The 21,552-nt window shown below is 39.4% G+C and overlaps 1 protein-coding gene across 2 annotated transcripts in view; it reads left to right on the forward strand.

Annotated features, from left to right (window-relative positions):
• Positions 1-21,552, forward strand: part of LOC145985345 (synaptotagmin-12-like) — a 210,888-nt gene that overhangs the window by 180,489 nt on the left and 8,847 nt on the right. For both annotated transcript variants that reach the window (XM_083119246.1, XM_083119247.1), the window contains exons 6-7: positions 15,011-15,145; positions 17,540-17,659. In XM_083119246.1, the coding sequence (XP_082975372.1) occupies positions 15,011-15,145; positions 17,540-17,659 (255 nt within the window). The remainder of the gene's footprint in view (positions 1-15,010; positions 15,146-17,539; positions 17,660-21,552) is intronic.

Genomic DNA, 21,552 nt, shown 5'->3' on the forward strand with positions numbered 1-21,552 from the left:
ACTCCTTCTATAATTTTTATACTCTTCCTTTATGTATTTTGCATTTACTCTGATATATATAATCACTCTTCTCCGCTCCTAGTTTCTACAATGAACTCTGCTCTTATTTATATGGCATGCTGCCATCTATCGTTGCCCTCGGGAAACAGTTCTTCCTTGCATTTTTCATTGTGTCGTCGGAACTGGCACGTGACATATAATAATGTAATTTCACAGAAATCGAGTTAAAGCGATGGAACATGTATATATCGAAATATCCATGGTCGAATCAAAATCACCTGAATCGAGTTACGATTAAGCATGCGTGCCCCTGTTATTTGGGACATGACTAGACCTCGGATTTTAGATTTTTAACCTATTTCTTTCCTTTGCAGCTGAATATGAAGTAAGAAGTTATGTCAGCGTTTCATTAAAAAACGCAGTGACGTGCGGTGACGTCGACACTTGGGGTAGCAGTCAGTGGCGTGCTCAAGGGGAGGGGGGTTGGTGTGGGTAACCCCCCCTTTAGGGCCAGTATTCCTACAAAAAAGGAGAATGTCAATAACAGGAAAAGATTGCAAAATTATGAATGAGTACTAGAAAAAAGTACACGTAACCCCACCCACATTCGAAAGTAAAAAACTATTTGATTGGACTCTAAGCCAGAGATCCTGGGTTCGAATCTCGGATTGGCCATTTGTGTTCTTTGTGTGTGTTCCTTCATCTATTTTGTTGTACCAAAGGTGGCGGAAAAGCGAAGTAAAATGAACCAAATTGAGCAATCAATCAATGATTTGATTTCATTTTTGTTACTTAGCGTCGCTATTTTGTCACATTTGGTTAATTGCGAAGATACGATGAAATTGATGAAGGGACGAGCACAGGGAACGCCCATGCCTGGGTCGGGGTTCGAACCCGGAAATCCTGGTGTCGTAGCGCGCTATGATAACCAGTCCCCCACGCTTGGTTGATTTGGTGACAAGTAACAAAACACAACACACTTTTTTGTAGTTTCTTCAATGATATTCATTTGACTTTTTGAGTTCTGAGATACATTTTTTATTCCAAATTATTTCATTATTCACTGCAACACATAGGACAAGAATGCGCACTCATCACGGGTTCGAATCCTGGCCTGGATTGTTCATATGAGGTCCCTTAACCAATTTCATCATATTATCACTCAATCCTCATTTTCGCGATAACCAAATGTGGCAGAAAAGCGAAGTAAAATAAACCAAACCAACAACAATATGAACACGCGTTCTCTTGCCCAAATAAATACATCCGTATTTATGACTGTTAGAGACCAAGAGTAGTATATTTAAATAAAACACTACTAAAACGAGAGTCAGATAGAGCCTGAGCATATATTTGTAATTTAATCATTATATATTCCATATTTGTAAAAGAAAAAAAGAAAGAAAGCATAACATCATTGTGTGCATATAACACGTTCCCATTTCATAAATAATAAAACTACATCCCATATTATACATACGCACATATTGTACAACGTGTAAAAGGTTGTGTAAATATAGAGAACATAAGTACTGCAGAAAATTTTACCCTCAGTTCTTTACAGGATTTACAAAAAAATCTATGAGAAACCAATCCCCTATCTGTCCTATAGGAGATAGACTGGGGGACCTGAAAGCCTGGGCTTTCAACCATTGCAGCGGGGGGCGAGGGGACAAGAGAGGTAGAGGTAGAAATCTTCCTTTTCCTTGGGCCGGCCGTTTCTACCTGAAAACTGGTCTGGCGCAAGAAGAGCGAGCTAGGGTATCCAGCCAGCTTTGCCCGCGGAGAACACCGATGGACGAGAGGCGCGTGGAAAAGAAAGTGTTGCGTACGAGCTGTGGTGGCTTTAACAAGACAATAAATATTGTGATTTGAATATAATTCGAGATGTGAGATTGATTGATCTATCTCTGCTAGACTAGCTACTCCTCAGTGCACGTCACTGAAAAAACGCAACAACTGACGAAATTTTATAATGCCTAAATTAAACCTTTTTTTAAATTTTTTAGGTTTTACGAGATTTTTATATATCTCAGAGGCATTTACTCTGTTTGGTACGAAACAATTCAATGATTAGCGTGTTTGAAGCGTGTTTTCGGTCGATTTCCCCTCCCTCCAAGTCTATGTTGTTTTTCAAAGCTTTAAGCAAAACAAAATTTCTGACGCCACTGTATTTGTTAGAAGGGGCAGTTCCCCCTACTTCTTGCCACTGCACTTGGGAGCCTTAATGCAAAACCTTGTCTACTGAGAGAAAGTGAACTGTCCTTGCCCCCCATCCCCATTCCAGTTTTGGCACCCAATCGCGTCTACTGCCTGCACAGTCCAAACTGCAAACTTCTGATCCGTGTGGTCTTGCTTACTTTCACGTCAGTTCGGTCCTTTTGTGGCAATCACGCTTTGCGAAATAACATTTCAGCATTCAAATTTGCACCACTGACTATGTTTCAGTTGAAAGTTAACTAAAAGATAAAGATGAAACAAAATATCTGCTTGTACTTTTTTTTCATGGTTTACCAAAATTCTCGCATAAATCCCAGATCCACCAATAATTCCCAGAATACAAGGTATTCCAAGTGAGTAGCCACTCTGATATTGTGCAGCATAATTAATTTCTCGTACCAACAAGTAACTTTTGCTAACGGCACAGGTATATTAATACAATATTGTGAAAAATTTTGAAAATTATGCATACAAATGGAAATTTGGTTAAAAAATTAACATTTGATTGTTATGTATACCTACTAAAATTTCTTACGGTACTTGAGATTTTTTTAACGATTCTATCTAATCAGCAATTTTCAGGAATTTTTCACCATTTAAGTTTTTTGGATCCTACTTCAGGATTTTCTCGAGCATAATTTTTAGAACCTATTTCAAAATTTTTGGAACATTTTTTATGATTTTTAGAGCCTATTTTAGGAGCCTAAAAAGCCGAGGTCTCTTCATGACGTTATGTATTACGTATGTCTCACACAAAGCAGAGTTATTTTTCGTAAAGGTTTGAAGTTTGGTGACTTGTACACTAAAGAACTAATACTATCGACTCTCGATGGATAGTATAGTTGCTTTAACGTACCTAAATGCTTTCGAGGAAGCCATGCGTCGCTTTTTCTATTCCAGTCTTCCCCTCTCCTCTCTTGGTAGCATTTCTCCAGCCCTAAGTTAGGAAAGCCTGACTTCCTCGTTGAATGTCAATTTGAGAGAGAGCCTTCTGACCAAAATTCAATTAGGGGCACAAAGGGGAGCTGAAATACGCGACTGCATCAGGAGTTCCTTTGTTTTTTTCTCATCCCTTCTGTACTAGAGAAACCTATAGAGCAGTGTTGCCAACTAGTTATGAATAAAATCACAACAATTTTCCAAACGCATTGAAAATTTTCTCGCCAATAAGCAAAATACTTTATAAAGTGTATATAGTTTCAGGTGTGAGGTGTTTTTGGAATAAACTTACGAGTATCAACATTTCTAGTTCGCAGTACAACCTGAATTTTATTTGATTGCTTTATTTTACCTTTAGCTAATCGCGACAAGGATGAGCGATGAAATGATGAAGGGACACTCTCAGAAAACACCTATGTTCATGCTGGGATTCGAACCCGGAACCTCTGGCGTCGTAGCGCCCTGTGATAACAACACCGCCACGGAACCTGTCCGGAACGATATTACAATACCCATGTGGAAATCGTAACTGTGGACGTGGCACATAACAACAGCCAAAAGTAGAGAGTTTTTTAGATGACGCAACGAATTTCATGATGGGTTACATGTAACGTGCTAGAGAGCTGAGAGAGAAAGTATTAGATTTGCGACTTCATTTGCTTTACTTTACTTCGCTTTTTGTGCCACTTCTGGCTAATTTGCGAAGATGGGGATGATCAGTTGATATGATGAAATTGATGAATGGACACTCACAAATATCCATGCCCAGGCCAGGATTCGAACCCGGGACCTCTGGCGTCGTACGGCGATCTGCTAACCACAACGCCACAGGGGCCGGCGGAGAAAGTGATTGACAAGTAATCATTATAACGGACAGGAAACTAATAATCAACTATTACATGTTGAGACACTGTGTGATAGCATCTCTGAAAGTCAAGGAACTGTTAGTGACGTTTTGACTGAAAAAAATTATTTGCTGAACAAGTTGTCATGCATTGTATTATAAGTTTGCTTTCTTTGTGGGCAGATCCAAACAGATGATCCTCCTCGTATTTAAAGAAGTCTAAAATAGTTTCTTTTTTTTTTTGCCTTTAGAGAAAAATCCGTCGAAAAGAATATGGTGGAAATCACTTAGGTTTGCAACACTACTGCCGAGTGGTGCAGCCGACATCGCAAATCAACCGACAGGTTCAATTTCCGAACGTGGTCTGGGGATTTAGTTTCGAGACACACATTTTCCTTTCCTTTGGAAATGTGACCATCCTATTTATTTCTATTGAATTCTTGGGTTATTTTGCCTTTTGATTTACTACTCGAAGCTAACCGCGACCTTGAGAGCAAACCATGTAGCAGTTAGTAGTGGTGCGCGTTAGAAAACCCGCATTACAAACTGTACTGAGAACCGTGCATAAGTATCTACCAAAGCATCGTATAATTTAATAAGAGAGTAGATGACTCTCGGTTTATATTAACACGTTGAGTTTATTACTTCATGCCGGTTGCAGGCGAAAGCCATTAATGCATCTGGTTTAACACGACAATCTCGTTGGTTAGAGTTGATCCTCCTTTAAAGCCCGAGGTTATCCACAGTTTGTGTTGGTGCAACACATATTCAACCGATTCGTGTGTTAACTTCGAGTTTACTCGAGAGTAGATCGACGTATCGTGCATTGGTTCGCAGCTGCACAATTTCCCCAGCAGCGTCCTGGATAACAGGTGCTCAGCTAATTGGTATTGCCGAGTTAAATCGCACCCCATTTGCATGGGGCTTAGAACGACGCACTAACAATCACGCACAGCTTTTGTGTCCAATGCCACCTGTCGGCAGAGTTGTACACTTTGCAGGATAATCGTCATGCTCTACAGCTGCGGGACTATTACTGGGGGGCGTTATTAGATATCTGACCGATGCTCACCGAGCAAGGTTTCCGCTCGTTGACCAGACTAAGCATTTGGGACATTCCATGTCAAATCAACAAGGTCGTCGACGTTACATTTTTTGATTCATTTGAAATTTGGCATACCGAAAGGACCACTTGAGCTAGGAAAACATGCAACTTTGCAGACCCATATCTTTTGTATTTATGAAATTACAGTGTTGCAAACTGTGTGATTTTGACCATTTTTTACAACATCTTGTTAACTTTGAATTGCAATATTTCCATCTATAGAAGTGATTCGGAAGGCGTTGGAAAGGTCTTGAAGGGCTCTTTCACATGAGATATAGCATATGTCTGATAGGGTAAAAAATAAATTGCAGGTGATGTAAAGAAACATTTCGTAGCCATTTTCTCGTAGCATTTTTCAAAAAAATACATGTCACACACACATTAATACTCAATAAATACACAAAATTTAAAAATGGGACGCCAATGGGATCCGGAGTTATGTTAGATTTAGGTTAGGTAAGGGTGTGGTAGGTTAGGCGATGGAGGATAACGGATTTTGATAGACAAATTCCTAATATTCAATAGTAAAAGTCTTAACATAATTCAAATACAATATTGTTTGAATTAATGCATATGGATATGATGTTTAAATTTCCGTTTATTAGAAATACTGGGTTACTCAAAAGTTCTGTTCCATAGGCAACTCCGTTATTAGTGCACATAGCGCGAAATGAAAAGTGGGGAAAGCTGCTGGAAGTAGGCGAGTGCCCAAATTTTCAACGTAGCATGCTTGCACCGTTCAGGATGTACACTGGTACGACCTTAATTGGTATATAAGAAAAAAATATGCTTGGCCCGGAATATTGTATGACATTGGAATATCACACAGTAAAGGGTAACTTAAGATTGATTGATTGATTTGGTGTTTAAGTCCACTTTATGCACAGTAAGGCTAATCGGGACTGGACCTACAGTTTAAAGTGGGATCCGAACCACTATGTGCCTCCACCGAATATCGAACCCGGTACCCCTTGATTACAAGGCAACGGCGCTACCACTGCGCCATCGGGAAGGCCCCGGGTAACTTAAGAATTGATGACGATAATTAATGGCAATGAAAACAATTAATAATAAACGTGACCATGTGACAAGCATTCCCCCTCCCCCTCCAGACCACTAGAAAAGGCTAAACCAGTAGTGTACACGGCTTTCATAAATTGATTGATTGATTGATTTAGTTTATTTTACTTCGCGTTTTGTGCCTCTTGGCTAATATGCGAAGATGGGGATGAGTGATGAAATGATGAAATTGATGAATGGACATTCACAAACAACCAAGCCCGACCGGGATTCGAACCCGGGACCCTTGGCGTCGCAGCGCGATGTGCTAACCACTCGGCCACAGGGTTGGGCGGCTTTCATAAAGAAGAGTGAGTTATTTCTAAAACATTTTATCCAAATTCACATTACCAGTATTTTATTATAGTAGTTTATTACTATTTTATTCAGCCTACGTATAGGGCCGGTGGCAACCCACCATCGTGAGGAAATTGGGAAGCTCCGAGTGAGTGAGCGTAACCTGGTCAAGAAGACCTACAATAACGGCTGGGGGTTCGTCGGGCTGATCACCCGTCGCCCCAACACTGGTCTGAGACCTCCACGTTATAACAGGTGACGGCGGAACAGTGTGGGAGGGAGACCAGCAGTCGGTAGGTAAGCCAAGGCCCTTCAAAGGGCTGTAGCGCTGTGGGTTAGGTTAGTTTATTACTATTATTACTACTAATGTTACTACTTATACCACCAGTACTACTACTAATACTATTAAGTAGTAGAGATATACATAAATATATTAATGAAGGCAATAGAACATTATTACTTTCTAGTCAACGATATGATAAAGTGGAGTCCTCAAAATCGGATCGGCCTGCAAACCGAATCACCCTAAGGTTACGGTCTCCAGCGCTGAACATATGGCGTGGTGATGTATTTTACCATTCTCATTGAGTGACCCCATGCCTCGTGCAGACAGTAGCGGAAGGGTACAGTGTTCACTCTGTATTCATTGTGACAAAGCGATTCGAAACTTACCGTTGACGTGAGCCATTGTCTGTGTTGACTGCTGTGAAATATTTCTTCACTACTTGGTTAAGCTCATAAGGTAAGCATTGTTGTAATAGGTGTTGATGTTTGTGTGTTATAACAAATACGATGTCATTGACTTTTTCATGGTCATTGTAGCTGTTGCTTGTGTAGGCGGAACTTTGCAGTTCGTATACTAATCCTTTAAATCGGATCATAAAAAGTAGTGCAAATCGGATCACCACAAAATAGCACAATACGTAAACAGAATGTATGATTAGATGTTAGGAAACAGGAAAACACTGATTTATATATATAACACACACACACACACACCAACATATATATAAATATCGCACCCTCACCAAAAAAGCACCAACACCAGCACGAAAGAGAAAACTTTGCAGCAGCAAAGTCTAGAAGTTCTGCTAAAATCTAAGTGCAACAGAACATCACATTATAGAAAAAGAGAGACGGCATTTCTTCAACTGATAGCTCCACCAGTTATGATGACGAATCGTTAGAGGAAAGTCAAGGTAACGACAAGTGTGGATTGTGTGAGAGGTTACACTCAGATTTAAATTACAGTTTTATCGGTGATTGGATATCTTGCATGAGGTGCTCGGCGTGGTACCATGAACAATGTGCTGGAGCACAAAGTGAAAAAAAATACATTCATTTGTGGGAAGTGTGTTGTGTAGGAAATAGTGCTTTGTGTAGTGAAAGGTGTTAGTGAAATTTTGGACAAGTATGATTATCACTGGAACTATATTTAAGCTACTACCCTATGATCCGCTTTCAAGGACACGTGATCCAGTTTGCAGGACATTTTTACAAGAAAAAAAATATTTTGTAGTTCCTTCAGTTTTCAATATGTAACTTTATTAATATGCAAATGTAAAAAACAGCGTTCGGTAACATATGTAGCAAAGATGTACCTGTCGGATGCTGTTCAGTTCGTGTCGAAAAAGATGACTACTTTCGATTTTATGTGTGTTTCATTTGAAAGTGATCCGATTTTGAGGACTCCACTCTATACGAGACTTTTTAAGTGAAGAAAAATCCATGAGGACAAACATATATATTAAAATGAATTGAAATAACCATAGTATTTAACCCATACAAAGAGGTAATTACAATCATCAATTCTTAATTTAAATAGAATTGTATAGCATTCTGATGATATACAGTATTTCGGGCCAAGCATGTGGCTTTTTTTTTTTTTACCAATTAGCGTCGTACCAGTGTACATCTGAACTGCGCATGCTACGTTGAAAATTCACACACTTTAGATTGAAACTCGCCTCCTTCCACCAGCTTTCCCCTCTTTTTATTTTTCGCCTTGTGCACTAATAACGGAGTTTCCTATAGAACAGAACTTTTGAGTAACCCAGTATTTCTAATAAAGAAATTTAAACATCATATTCATGTACGTTAATTCAAACAACATTGTATTTGATTTATGTTAGACTTTTATGTCTCATTTTTAAATTTTGTATACTTATTGAGTATTAATGTATGTTTGACATTTAATTTTTTGAAAAAAATAAATAAAAAAAGACCAATTTTTGAGGAAATGGCTACGAAAGGTTTCTTTACATCACCTTCAATTTATTTTTTACCCTATCAGACATATGCTATATCTCATGTGAAAGAGCCCTTCAAGACCTTTCCAACGCCTTCCGAATCACTTCTATAGGTGCCCTGGTTGCCGAAATATTGCAATTCGAAGTTAACAAGATGTTGAAAGAAAAGGTCAAAATCGCACAGTTTGCAACACTGTAATTTCGGAAATACAAAAGATATGGATCTGCAAAGTTGCATATTTTCCTACCTCAAGTGGTTCTTTCGGTATGTCAAATTTCAAATGAATCAAATTATGTGAGGTTGAAAAGTGTCTCTTCACTTGTTGATTTCAAATGGAATGCCCTTTACTTGATTGTATCAGCACTTATTTGTGGTATTAGTGTGTGTGTGTGTGCACATCTTTACACCAAACGTTTCATTAGAAAATTTCTACTGTTAAAAAGTACATCCAAGTTAAAAAGTACCATTGTTACTTCATTTTTTGTCATTCGATCAAGCGGTCACGTTGTAGTCTGTGACCTAGTTTTTTATCAAAGCTGGCACAATTCGCAAAAAACTTTTTGATTAAGAACCGCCCTTCGTTTTTTGGCGTCAGGCTAAATGCATTCGTTATTAGGTTAGGCATGTTACGTTTAGGTCCCTTAACATACATTGGGTGGCGCAGAGAAACGGCAAAATTTCAATTGACGTAAAATGCACGAAAAATCACAGGAAAAAATACATTTAATGATGGATATGCATGTACAGTCTTAGAAAAAAATACCTGGGCCACGGGACGTAGAATTTCGTAACGTCTTAAAGCCTGTTGTTTATGCAACCCAAATAACAAAATATTCGCTTAAGTTTGCCTGGTGATTCCGAGTTCTCGGGAAGGATTGAGCTTTGATAGCATGAGTCACATGACTAGTGCCCCAGCCACAACAAACAGCTGGGTGCTACGATGCCTCCAGAAGAAAATTTCAGGAACTGGTTTCTTGACAAGACCTACTCGTAAAGAAATACTATTCTATCAAGTGATATTAGAGTCATTGTCAAGAGGTTCGCTGAAATTATGGTTCTCATCACAGACCACATGCCACACGTTAATTGTTTAAGTCCAGTTCATGCACTGGACCTACAGATTAAAATGGGATCCGAACCAAATGCCTCTCTATTTGGTATTGAATTCGGAAGCCTTTCATTACATGGCGAAGACGTTACCACTACGACATCAGAGAGGCAATGGAACCCCTTGAGAAAGAGATAAGCGAAAATTGCTACGTGACAAACCATATTTGCCCGTAAATTTTAAAAATAAGACAATATTTTGTACTGACAGTTTCGAACCGTGGGAGAGGCATATATTTTTTTGTACCATCGTCCATTTCACGAGTTTATAATTCTTCCTCACCGACACGAGTAACGCGAGTGGTAGAAGAAAAGCGAAGTAAAATAACTGAAACAGAAATAAAAGGAAAAAGCGAAATAAATTTTATTCATAATATTCTGCAGTCACTTGAGTTGTATTCACGGGATGCTATCTTTAAAGAAAGCCGTGGTCTCTTCCTTGTCTTTTTCGCTTCCTTTGTGCTCTTGCTTCCCCCTGGCACGATTGGTCTAAAACTAATTAATGCGACGTTAATTAAACAATCCAAACAACGAAACAATGCACAATGAACTGCACAAAACAACATTCCAAATGTTTTCGAATCGGAAAACAATTGAGATGCTGTAAAATGACTTAAGATGCAGTAATAAAGTGAGAATTCGGTACCGTAAAATTAAATCGGTAGAGATGTTCGATTTGATTGGATGTTTGTTATTTAGATTTGCTATTCTTTCACTTTTGGCAAATAGCGACGATGAAGATGAGTGATGCTATGATGAAATTGATGAAGGGACACTTACCAAGGACACCCACGCCCAAGTCGAGATTCTAACCAGGGACCCATGGCATCGTAGCGCGCTGTGCTAACCACTCCTCCATGGAGTGGACATTATACCATATTTTGTGTGCTCAATTGGGATCAATCAATGGAATGAATAGGCATATTATATGATTAATAAATTCATATCATAATACCACGTCATATTATTCGGCACGAAGTAACATCAGAGACATTCAATCTTGCATGTTTGCCTTTCAACTAATTCTTTGAATTCAGGTTAATCACAACAATAAGATAAATTATGAAGCAAATGATAGTGAATGTGGGATATTATTACGAATTACCTGACAGAAACAACATTAAGCAGGCTCGGTGGTCAAGCTCATTAAGTGATTGACATTCGATATCGTCGCCAAAGTTCCCGGGTTTGAGTACCGTCCTTGTCGGGGGTGTTTGACTATTTCGTCATCAATTTCATGTAATGGTCACTCGTCCTTATCGTCGCGATCATCGAACAGGGAATAAAAATTATAAAAATAAATACGATGGAAGAGTACTTATTTCATCTCTCACGAAATCTCCTACAAAACCGGAATATATAAAATACATGTATATTCATTCACATACATTTTCGATTTCTATATTTAACTAATCGAGACCGAGAACGGGAGAGCAATTTTCAATTCGACAAACCGAGAGACGGAGAAACTGTCAAGTCTCGTTTCTTCTTGGCACCTCCGTAATCGAGTTGTTCTGTTTGTCATTGGCTTTGTATTGGCAATTATTGCCAGTATTCTTCCCCTGCAGGTAAACCATAACGATGAATTATGATGAAATGAAGCAGATAAAAGGGCAAGAACAAGAAAGTCATGCCTGTCCGGGACTCCAACCCAGAACCTTATGTAACGAGATTTGAAATTCTGGAGAAGGCGTCCGTGTTTCGCTTGGTTTTCTCTTTCCTCTACTTCTCTTATATTATCATACATGTATAATAAAAATGGATCTGATACGATATGTTGCGATTCATAATTGTGCTGGTTAGATGCTACAGATGTGAACTCCAAACTGCAATATTTGTGTTTCGTATGTGGTTGAACATGAAATTTTCTTACACTGTGACAATTTCTTTCTTAGTTTTGGTTTGGTGCACAGATATGCTAATCTGGACTCGACCTTCAGTTTAAAGTGGGATACTAACCACTATGTGCATCCACCGTGTATCAAACCCGGGATCCACTGATTACAAGGCGACGACGTTATCACTACGCCATCGAGGAGGCCCCATGACAAAATGTTATTCACTCGATGTCTACCATAATTTATTTCAGCATTTACATTTTCGATTTCTTCTTCTTTTTTCCTTTTGTTAACTACTCTTATACAACTCTTTTTGCGTCTTCGAATTTCTTCTTGTTTCAGGAAAAAATAATACATGCAGGCTGTATAAAAATCCCCCGTTCAAATAGATAAAACGTTCACTCTCGAGAACTAATTTACATGTTTATCACTAAAGTAACCATTAGGAAGGAAACTATTGAAATGGTAACTGATATAACTGCAGATGAAACAATACTTACAGCCACTAACGAAATATCTATTCTTGTGTAGCCTCACAGACAAGTATATGGTGAGTCATTCACTCATGCTGACTACGGGCGAAGGTCACTCAACTAAAGGGTGGTGGCAAGCAAGCAGGCTTCTGCTCTACCAAAGACGAGGTCACGTGTTCCAGGTATCAATGGCGTACGAAATAAGGAGGAACACAGCTATCTGACGTATGTTTTGGTCCCGTCATTGCACTTTATCGTCGTGGCCTTGAAGTTCCCTCAGGGCACTCCTACGTAAAGGCTTCTCAGCTAGAAGGATAACTTCCCCATTGAGTGGAGGAAAAGTGGGTGCGTATAGAGGTCCTTCAACTTTCGTATTCTTTTTCAATTCAGAACCCGTGCTGTATCGTCGACTTAATCCAATCTATCCGATGTAGGTTTTAGGTTCTGTTTCTGTTCGGTTATTTCACGTTGTCTTCCTGCTTATGTTATTCGCGACGAAGGTTCTGGATTCGATAATCTGGACAATAACGGGATTGTGTTAGTTGCTTGATTTGGTGTCATGTTTTTATTTATGATTTTTTTTCCGGTGGTATGTCAGATAATACGGAATGTCGGATAAGCGAAGGTCGGATAAACGAGACTCTACTGTAGCTTTTAAAAAAAATTATGCTCAGATAGCCTAATCGGAGCTTGTCCTGCAGTTTGAAAAGGGGCCCGAAGCATTCTGCAATATACATTTACATAGAATCTAACCCGTAGCTACTTGTTTAGAAAGTAATATCGTTAGTCACTGCAGCTAAGTTCCTAAAAATAGCCAAATTCTCATTAAACAAGCGCAATACTTGGAAGATAATTTACAAGCAAAGATACGAATCCTGATTCCATGAAAGTGGTCAGGCCAGTAGAAGTTCGAATTATCTGTGGGATATGATCTATCTAATTCCCAACTTTTTTCATTATCCTCATCACCGAAATAAACTTAAGAGGTAGAACAGGAACATACTGTAACCAAAATGGAAGTATTGTAGTAAATAACAATTAGAAAATACACCATGAAGTTCTCAAATGTTCTATTAAAATTTCTCTTCCTGTGTACTTGAAGCTGCAAATAAAGTTCATATTAGTTCTGTGACTTTGTTGAAGTTAAGCTTCTGTGACTATCTTTGCATAATGATTCTAATATTATTCACTTGACATTACAAGTTTCGTGATTTCATGAAGTAATGCTTAAAAAGGTTTGTAACATGTATATGCCTTAGTGGTATTTAAAATGTTACTGTAATTTGGTTATATGTATACTATGTAAACATGGCACGTATACAGAGGAATGGAAGATTCGAAGGAAACATAACTTTAGAACTGTTAAATCCGGCCTAGCCTTTGTCCTCATTAGAGAACGAGTAATGAAGTCTGAATTAAAAGCGAACGGACGTTCTTCATTAGTATCCCCAAAGCATTCGTTAATTGACAAAAGAAGTTCGGATTTCTAGTGCGCAAGTTGCCCTTAATCTATCTCGAGTCCTATTGAGAACCAGACAAGTTCGGTAGATTACATCGGATGTCCAGCGACAAGCTTTTCCCAATTTGCTACAATACGACAAATTTGGGTCTTTCTTCCTGTCTCCTGTTGTTCAAATCGAACATCAGTAATAACTAATGAGTAAGTACAACGAAAACTGATTTATCGATCACAGGTTAAACTGCGAATGTTGCTTGACAATCGGTTACACTGCGATTTTTACAATAGCGGTTGTTTACACACCCAAAAATCGTCTGAGCCCTGTGATCTGTAACAGTTACAGCGGTCACAGATACAACATTTTCAAATAAAAGCAGTGAAAAAACTCCGGAAAAACCAGTGGTAAATGCAAACTCCCCGAAACATGACCCCACGTACCATTTTTTTTAGTGAATATTTCTAAATATACAAAAAATATATGTATTGTGAATGCCAATCCCACAATTCCAGACCCCCCGAAAAAAAATTCTGCGTACGCCAGTGGTAACAGACTGACGACCGCAACGAGTTATTTACGTAATGTTAAGGTTTTCTTGCCTAGTTGCTGCTTGTGATTTCGGTGATGTAAACGATTGTTGTGTTTTGTCATTACGTCTGTTGAAATTACATACATCAACAATGAGATTAATGTTGAATCACTCAAAATTTAAACCAACTGTATTGAAGGCACGAATTAAGCAATCCATACGTTACAGCAGCTTGAAGTAGTAAGTTAAAAGAGATGAATAAAAATATAACAGTTAAATCACAGTTTAGCGTGGAAGTAGCATGTAATTGCCATGGTGTGCGTAGAAAAATGCTTGAGGGTGATTTATGACAGTTCCTAGATTCAAAGCAGGCAAACTGTTTAAAAAATATCAACACTATTTTTCCATAAAACACTGTAAAATCTATAAATCAGAATATTTCAAGGCATCATTTTAAAATTTGGTTGAACTTGGGAACGCAAGGGTAAGAAAGGTTCAAGTTGAAAAGTGTACGAATTTATCTGTAAAATAATGCATCACTTTTATAATGATTTGACAGAAGGTTTAAACCACCCAAAAACCACTAAACACTGTTTTGCCGGTGTTGGAATTGAGGAAAATGAGCATTTATTGGGTGTTGGAAAGAGGAAGGGGAAACTTTTAACCCTTCTCTTCAAATGTTTAGATTGGTAATGATACGTCACAAGCCATACAACATTCTGAAACCTAATAACAATAGTGACAAATGCATTTGTTTAAAGTGCGCGTTTAAGTGTGTGCCCCATTTCTAGGTGGATAATATCTATTATAAAAAAAGGGCCATGTCTTAATGATTAGGTTTCGTTACATTTAAATGTCTGAAGGTTCTTTTCCCTGGCTTTATTCTTTTCAGCGAGGCACAGAGTTCGGAGAGTTGATGTTTTCTCTCAGTTACCTGCCAACGGCTGAGAGGTTAACGGTGGTGATTGTCAAGGCCAGAAATCTCAAATTTCCTTTCGACAGGGACAATGGTGACCCCTTCATCAAGGTAAGCATTTTCACATTAGCGTATTGTGTTTCTAACTCAAGAATCCTTCTTTGTACTGCAGGATTTACTTTTGCTGCATACTTTATGACAACGAATTTAGAGTTCTCTACACATTCCTTAACATTACATTAATTAGGTCAACATTGTAATGACCGTTAATATTGTAAAAACCGTCGTGATCCTATTTACGGTAGTTGGATGACAGGAAAAATTGATGGTCTTAAACTGTAATTTCTTCAATTAACTTTTTATAGTGTAATCTCTTAGCTTGCTGCTATTTGTTTGCCAACTGCACAATGCATATAGCAATTAATAATGTGTATGCAAATAGGTGAACCGGAAACCATTTTTCAAAATTATTTTGTTTCAGGAACGACGTATTCGGCACCCGTTTGAGCAATACGACTTCTATGATTGAGCTTCTGCATTCAATTTCCCTCCTCTAATTCGCCTCGCACGAAATGCTCGTAAAAGTGCCCATAAGGCCGTGATAGAGGGGAAATGGCGTGGTTGCAAAGTTAGATTAGGCAACGAAATTGTCAAGCACATTTAAGCAACGCTACAACGGGCAAAATAGCAGAAATGGAAACGAACTCGTGTACTAGTCTTACTTAGTACCACTGGAATTCTCTCCTTTATACAGCATTTTTGTCCAAGGTGCAATTCCCTTCTTTACACAGCATTTTTGTCCAAGTTGAGGTTCAACCGATATTACAAGAGACAAATGAAAAATTTAAAAGTAAAAAAAAATCCAGGACAGACTATGGAGCTCAAATTTACATGAGGTATCAACTGTTATTTACAAAACGATCACAAGACTGCAACACTAATCAAGTGAGCTTCAAAACGCCATTTTTGTTGTTTCAAAAATGTAGCCTCCTATCCACATTTACAGCGCGAAGAGGAGTGGTTTCTTGCCCTCTGTCAGCCTAAAACTTACAGAAATTTCTCGGCAAATGATAATTCAATATCTCTGTGCATGCTTACCACACCAGCAAGTTTACTAATGGAGGAGAAAGTTCGGCAATGGCCTCAGTTCGCAGGCAGGTAGGTGGTAAGGCCATTGGAGTGAGTCATAAGACACTGCACGTGGATCCCAAAGACTTATTCTTCTTAAGGTATACAGGCCTAACTCAAAAGTTGAAAATATCGTGCGTCCAATTCCTTGCGAGGACCTCGTTGCCCGTATCAATGTAGCTGCAGCATCGATAGCAGAAACGCCGGGGTTGTTGGGTCGCACTAGACAATCCTTGATTCGCCGTTGTCGCCTCTGCTTGGAAGTACATGGTGGACACTTTGAAAACTGTCTGTGATGAGGTTCCCTTCACATCTCCATTAAGCATACTGTGTACCCTTCAGCGTATGCAACCTATGACAGTTCATTTTTTTCGCGTCCTTTGGGGAATACCTTGCGCCGACATTGCACAACATTGCCGCGTGATTTTTTGACAAGAGCGTACCCAATTTCTTAGTGGACCGCCCAACACCGACGACTTCTCTCCACCCGTTTGCCATTATTCACTTCGGAAAATCATTTTCCCACGTTTTCAAACGTCAATAACTCGGCAACAAAGCCGTTTCCGGAATTTCGTTACATGAACTTTCCACCTTATTTTCACTCGCACAATCACCTCCCAAGCGTTGTAAACGAACTTACGAAACACCCTGTATAGATCAGCAATAGGTCTGCGTTAAAAAAAAACAACTTGTACAACCCTACATACAGAAATTTACTAGAAAAGCAACAAAAACAAATTAAGGTTGTATTTGACTATCCCTTGTAGTTTCTAAGTAGAATTTCCTATTACTTAATGTGATTATTCTAAGTCTTCGTAGTGAAAGTCTAGTTTTCTAACGAATTTTACAAAATGTTAAAATTAGTGTATCAAAATTGCGCTGTACAAATTACACAGTACTACTAAGTTCCATGACTGTACAGCTTAAGGGTTCGTTATGCAAAAGAAGTTATGAAAAGTATTTGCTGATAAGATAACGTAAGTTTTGAATATGGAGGTAGATAATTCAGAAACAAATTTTTAAATTCGGTTTCTCACACAGAACAGTATGCAAATAAATATAATTTTGTCTCAAACTGAGGGGGCAAGGGGGAAACAGTAGGTTTTCTAACAGTCTGCGGTCTACATTAGACCCTCCAGCCAAAGCGACAAAATAAGAAAAATGCATTAATTAGAAATATATTCACAGCGAAAATAAAGTTAGATCTGTTATACTCATGAGTGACGAGGATACGTATTTTTTTTCTTTTCTAAAATATGCAAAAGCTTAAAATAACATGTGCTGCACCAACTTTCGGGTTGTAGTTAATAAAGCTACACGAGTGATATGCCAATTGATATATTGCTTTCTGCATGTAATTTCCTTACTCTTTCGCAGGTGTATTTACTTCAACACGGGAAGAAGGTTCACAAGAAGAAGACGTCGACCAAAAAGGGGGAGAGGAGCCCCATCTTCAACGAGGCCATGATCTTCAGCGTTCCAGCCCACGCTTTGCAGGTAGGAAACTCCTTTTTGATATTTATCCTCTACAGGGAGCACTTGCGGTTTATGTATTGTAAACTAAACAATACGATATCGTACTAGCAACCCGCCTATGGCTTCGCTCGCGTTGTATTATCTTTACATGTTGGCCGCGTTCATTTGTTCGTTCACATAGATCTCCAAGAAACACAATAGCATCGAGATGTATACTACAATGCCATCTGTTGAGAGATTTTGTTCAGAATATAAGTATATTCGTGTTTCTAGGTTCAGGTTTTTAGGCAACGCTTTTACCTATATATCATATGCGACACATGCATGATGACTTCCCTAAAGGCGAAGTAACGTGGTAGCTTAAAGTAACTATCTTGACAACAGCTCTAACAGGCTTTAAAAATGCATACAGTACCTGAACAGATAAAGCTCTAGATCTCATATCAATGTTTCCACTTATTTTAAACAGTTTTTACTTCCTTATAAAGATTTCCAAGCTCACAGATCAAGTGAGATAACTAGAATCACATAGTACAATTGGTTCAATGTGATTTGAATTGCTTTGGAGAAGGATATAATATAGACCAAAGACACCTTTTACGTTTAGCCACCAAAAACGATACTTTGAACGGCATCATCTTGCGTCCAACAAATTATATGAGGAGGTGTACCAGAGGAGCAATCAGGATCAAAGGATTTATGGGAATACTGCACCCCTCGTAAAAATTTGGGCTGTTGCTCATGTACCTGCGTCATTGCGCGCGTGTGTGTTGGTATAGTAAGAGGGGGAGTCCTACATTAATTTAAGAAAGTCCCCTTGTCCAAAACAAGATCAAGTTCGTGCACGGAATCGCAAAGTTCGTTCGCATCCAACATCCAACTGCCCTCAGCCTCTTGCTCCATTACGAATGATTGCTGCGTCTTGCCTGCCCACTTGTTTATCGATTTCCCCGCGAATTACCACCCAGATGCAGGGTCCTCCTTTTCATTGCAAAAGCTTTACGTCACAATGACGTCAATACTTTCCCACTAATTTTCCAGGCACGGATGTCACTCTCCGCGTGTAAGGCGGGGTTGCATAATTGAATTTTCGAAAGAGCACACTTGTTGCACACTTGCTGTTCCTTGCAACAACGGCAGGGCTTGCTTCGAGAAAGGTTAACTGATTCACTCTCCTCACCGCGAGACTTACGACTGTGCATCGAGACATGAACGAGACTTACGTCTATGAATCGAGACATGAACGAAACGTGGGCGAGACTTGCACAAGACGAGAACTTGGCATACACAAAGTAAAGATGAGCTAAGCTGAATCACAAGAAAGCGTCCCAACCGGGTATTGAACTGTGATTTGTAGATTACAAAGAATAAAACGAAGAGAAAAATACAAGATATCAATGCGAGACATTCTACTGCAACATCTAGATTTATTGATTGAGTTCGTGTTTTAAGTCCACTTTATGCACATTAAGGCTAATTGGGACTGGACCTACAGTTTGAAGTGGGATCCACTATGTGCCTCCACCGGGTATCGAACCCAGGACCCCTTGATTACAAGGCGACGACGATACCACTGCACCATCGGGGAGGCTGCAACAACTAGGCAAAGTTTGTATTAATGTACTTCTTCATTTATGTGCTTTTTTTCAGTTTCTGCAAGTTGACGTTAATAACATCAGCACTTTTTAGTTCATCGAAATATGTATCGATTACTATACGACGCACGGTTTTAGAAGCGATATCGGGCGGAGCCACGCAAAGAGTGTGCGTGGCGACCAGCCAATTGCAGTAGTGCAACGTTGTACTGTTAGGAAACAGCAGCGCGCGAGTTAAACGCAGTGTTCTGTATTTTTCTTGCGCGCAAGAAGTTTTTATAAAACTCGCCACTTTAAGGTTCATCATAAGATGGTGCAAGACATTTTGAACCTGACTGTCCAAGTCCCATGAATTTCCGTCGCCTACAGCCGGAGTTATCGTTTCTCGATGAAACACGGGAAACAACACGTCTCTACACACACACACACAATGACCCTTTCGTTTTCCTTCCGTGTTCCGTCTGTTGTCTTTTCGTTGCCACCGTGTTGACCCCGATAAGTTGTTGTGTCTTGGTAAAGCTATGGGTGCCAAATTCGTATGAATATGCACAATGACCTTTCATTGTCTTGTGTGTTCACAAACATTGCGAGTCTGGGGACGTTCATAAACATCCATGCCCTGGTCTGAATTCGAACCCGGGACCCCTGGCGACGTAGCGCGATGTGCAATACAGCCCTTATGCTCGATAGTTGTGCAATAGTGTGTGTGTGTGTTGCATGAGTGTTATTTAATAATGTCGCGCCGGCGCCATTGTGGATTGGTTAGCATATCGCTCTACGACGCCAGGAGTCCCGGGTTCGAATCCTGGCCTGGACATGGATGTTTATGAACGTCCCTTCATCAATTTCATTATATCATCACTCATTCCCATCTTCGCAATTAGCCAAAAGTGACAGAAAAGCAAAGTAAAATAAAGCAAATCAAATTAATAATGTCGATCTCGAAACCTAGTACGTACCAGTAGTACAGGCACCAAGGGTAAATACTCGTATTACGTTCACAAGACTGAAATCTTAGTTTTAAAGCTTTAAGGAATTGGCGTTCGCAAGACGTGCATGCTGAAACAGTGTTTTCTCAGAGTCGAGAACTTACGGCTAAAGCGCGTGGTGTATGTGTGCATACTGTGTTGCGCATTATAAAACAGGGCAAAGTATCTACCACAGAAATCGGCGAATCCCTCTTCAAATCTCCTGGGAAACATGCCAGAAAACAGAAACGAGAGCGATGATGATGACCTTGCAGTTCCTCTACAATAAATACGTACCTTCAAACTTCTATCAGGTACGAGTATCTCTTATGTGCTGCAGTGATATGATATGATCCTGTGTAGAATTCTTCACTGTATATTTCACTGTACTCAAATATCACGTGCATGCATTATACCTATAAAAAGCTGAATATTGGACACAGCGAATTGCGCTTATCTGTGTTTCCCTTCCGCTAGCAGTTGGTTTGGTTACAGCGCCACAGCACTGGCTGCGTATTGGCTGAACTCATGTTCCTTCTAAAAGCGTGCGCCGTATAGTAGTACCGTGCCCAATAGGGGTATATATTCTTATTTTACCACTCAGCTGTTATTTGATATTTTTCTGTATTTGACGTTAGGTTCTCCCCGATGCCGCTGGGGGTACCTTATAATAGATGGGTCTCTGATTCGATACCCTATAGAGGCACATTGTAATTCGGATCCCACTTTAACCTGTAGGTTCAGTGTCGATTAGTCTCTCTGTGCATAACGTGGACGTAAACACAACATGAATGCATTTAACGTTCTTTTTCCTTGGGATAGATAAAGGTATTTTGTAACCAAATAAATTAGACTACGCCTGATTAAGATGGCATTTTAATAAGGATCAACTGTGACTAATTCAGACAAGCAATAAAACTAGTCCAGTAATTGGCAAATGTATATTTTTAACTAATGAGCAATTAGTCGATGGAGGCAATTATTATGCTTAATCAAACGCGAGCAGCCAAGCATTGAAATCATGCTCAAATGCTCTGTTATGAACTCAACTTACTGCCTCGTACACCTTTGGGACAAATTTGTAAGCGCAGAAAGGCCACGACAGTGTTTTTCTGGTACAGCGGGTTTTCTTGAAAGAAGGATAAGTGGAGGGCTCCAGCACATTAGCTGTGTACTTTGCTTTCAGCTTGCTTTCTAACCCTGTTGCCATGGGGGAGGGGGGGGCTTCAGATTTTCCGATGCCCTGCACGTTGAAATTGAGGTCAAGAGATAAAGTACGCGGAGAATTGGTTTGCATTTGGTACGAAGCAACATCTGATATGTTTGGATGTTTGCCAAGAAGAACATTTCG

This window comes from Lepisma saccharinum, chromosome 3, assembly GCF_977018435.1.
Source record: "Lepisma saccharinum chromosome 3, izLepSacc3.1, whole genome shotgun sequence".
NCBI lineage: Eukaryota > Metazoa > Arthropoda > Insecta > Zygentoma > Lepismatidae > Lepisma > Lepisma saccharinum.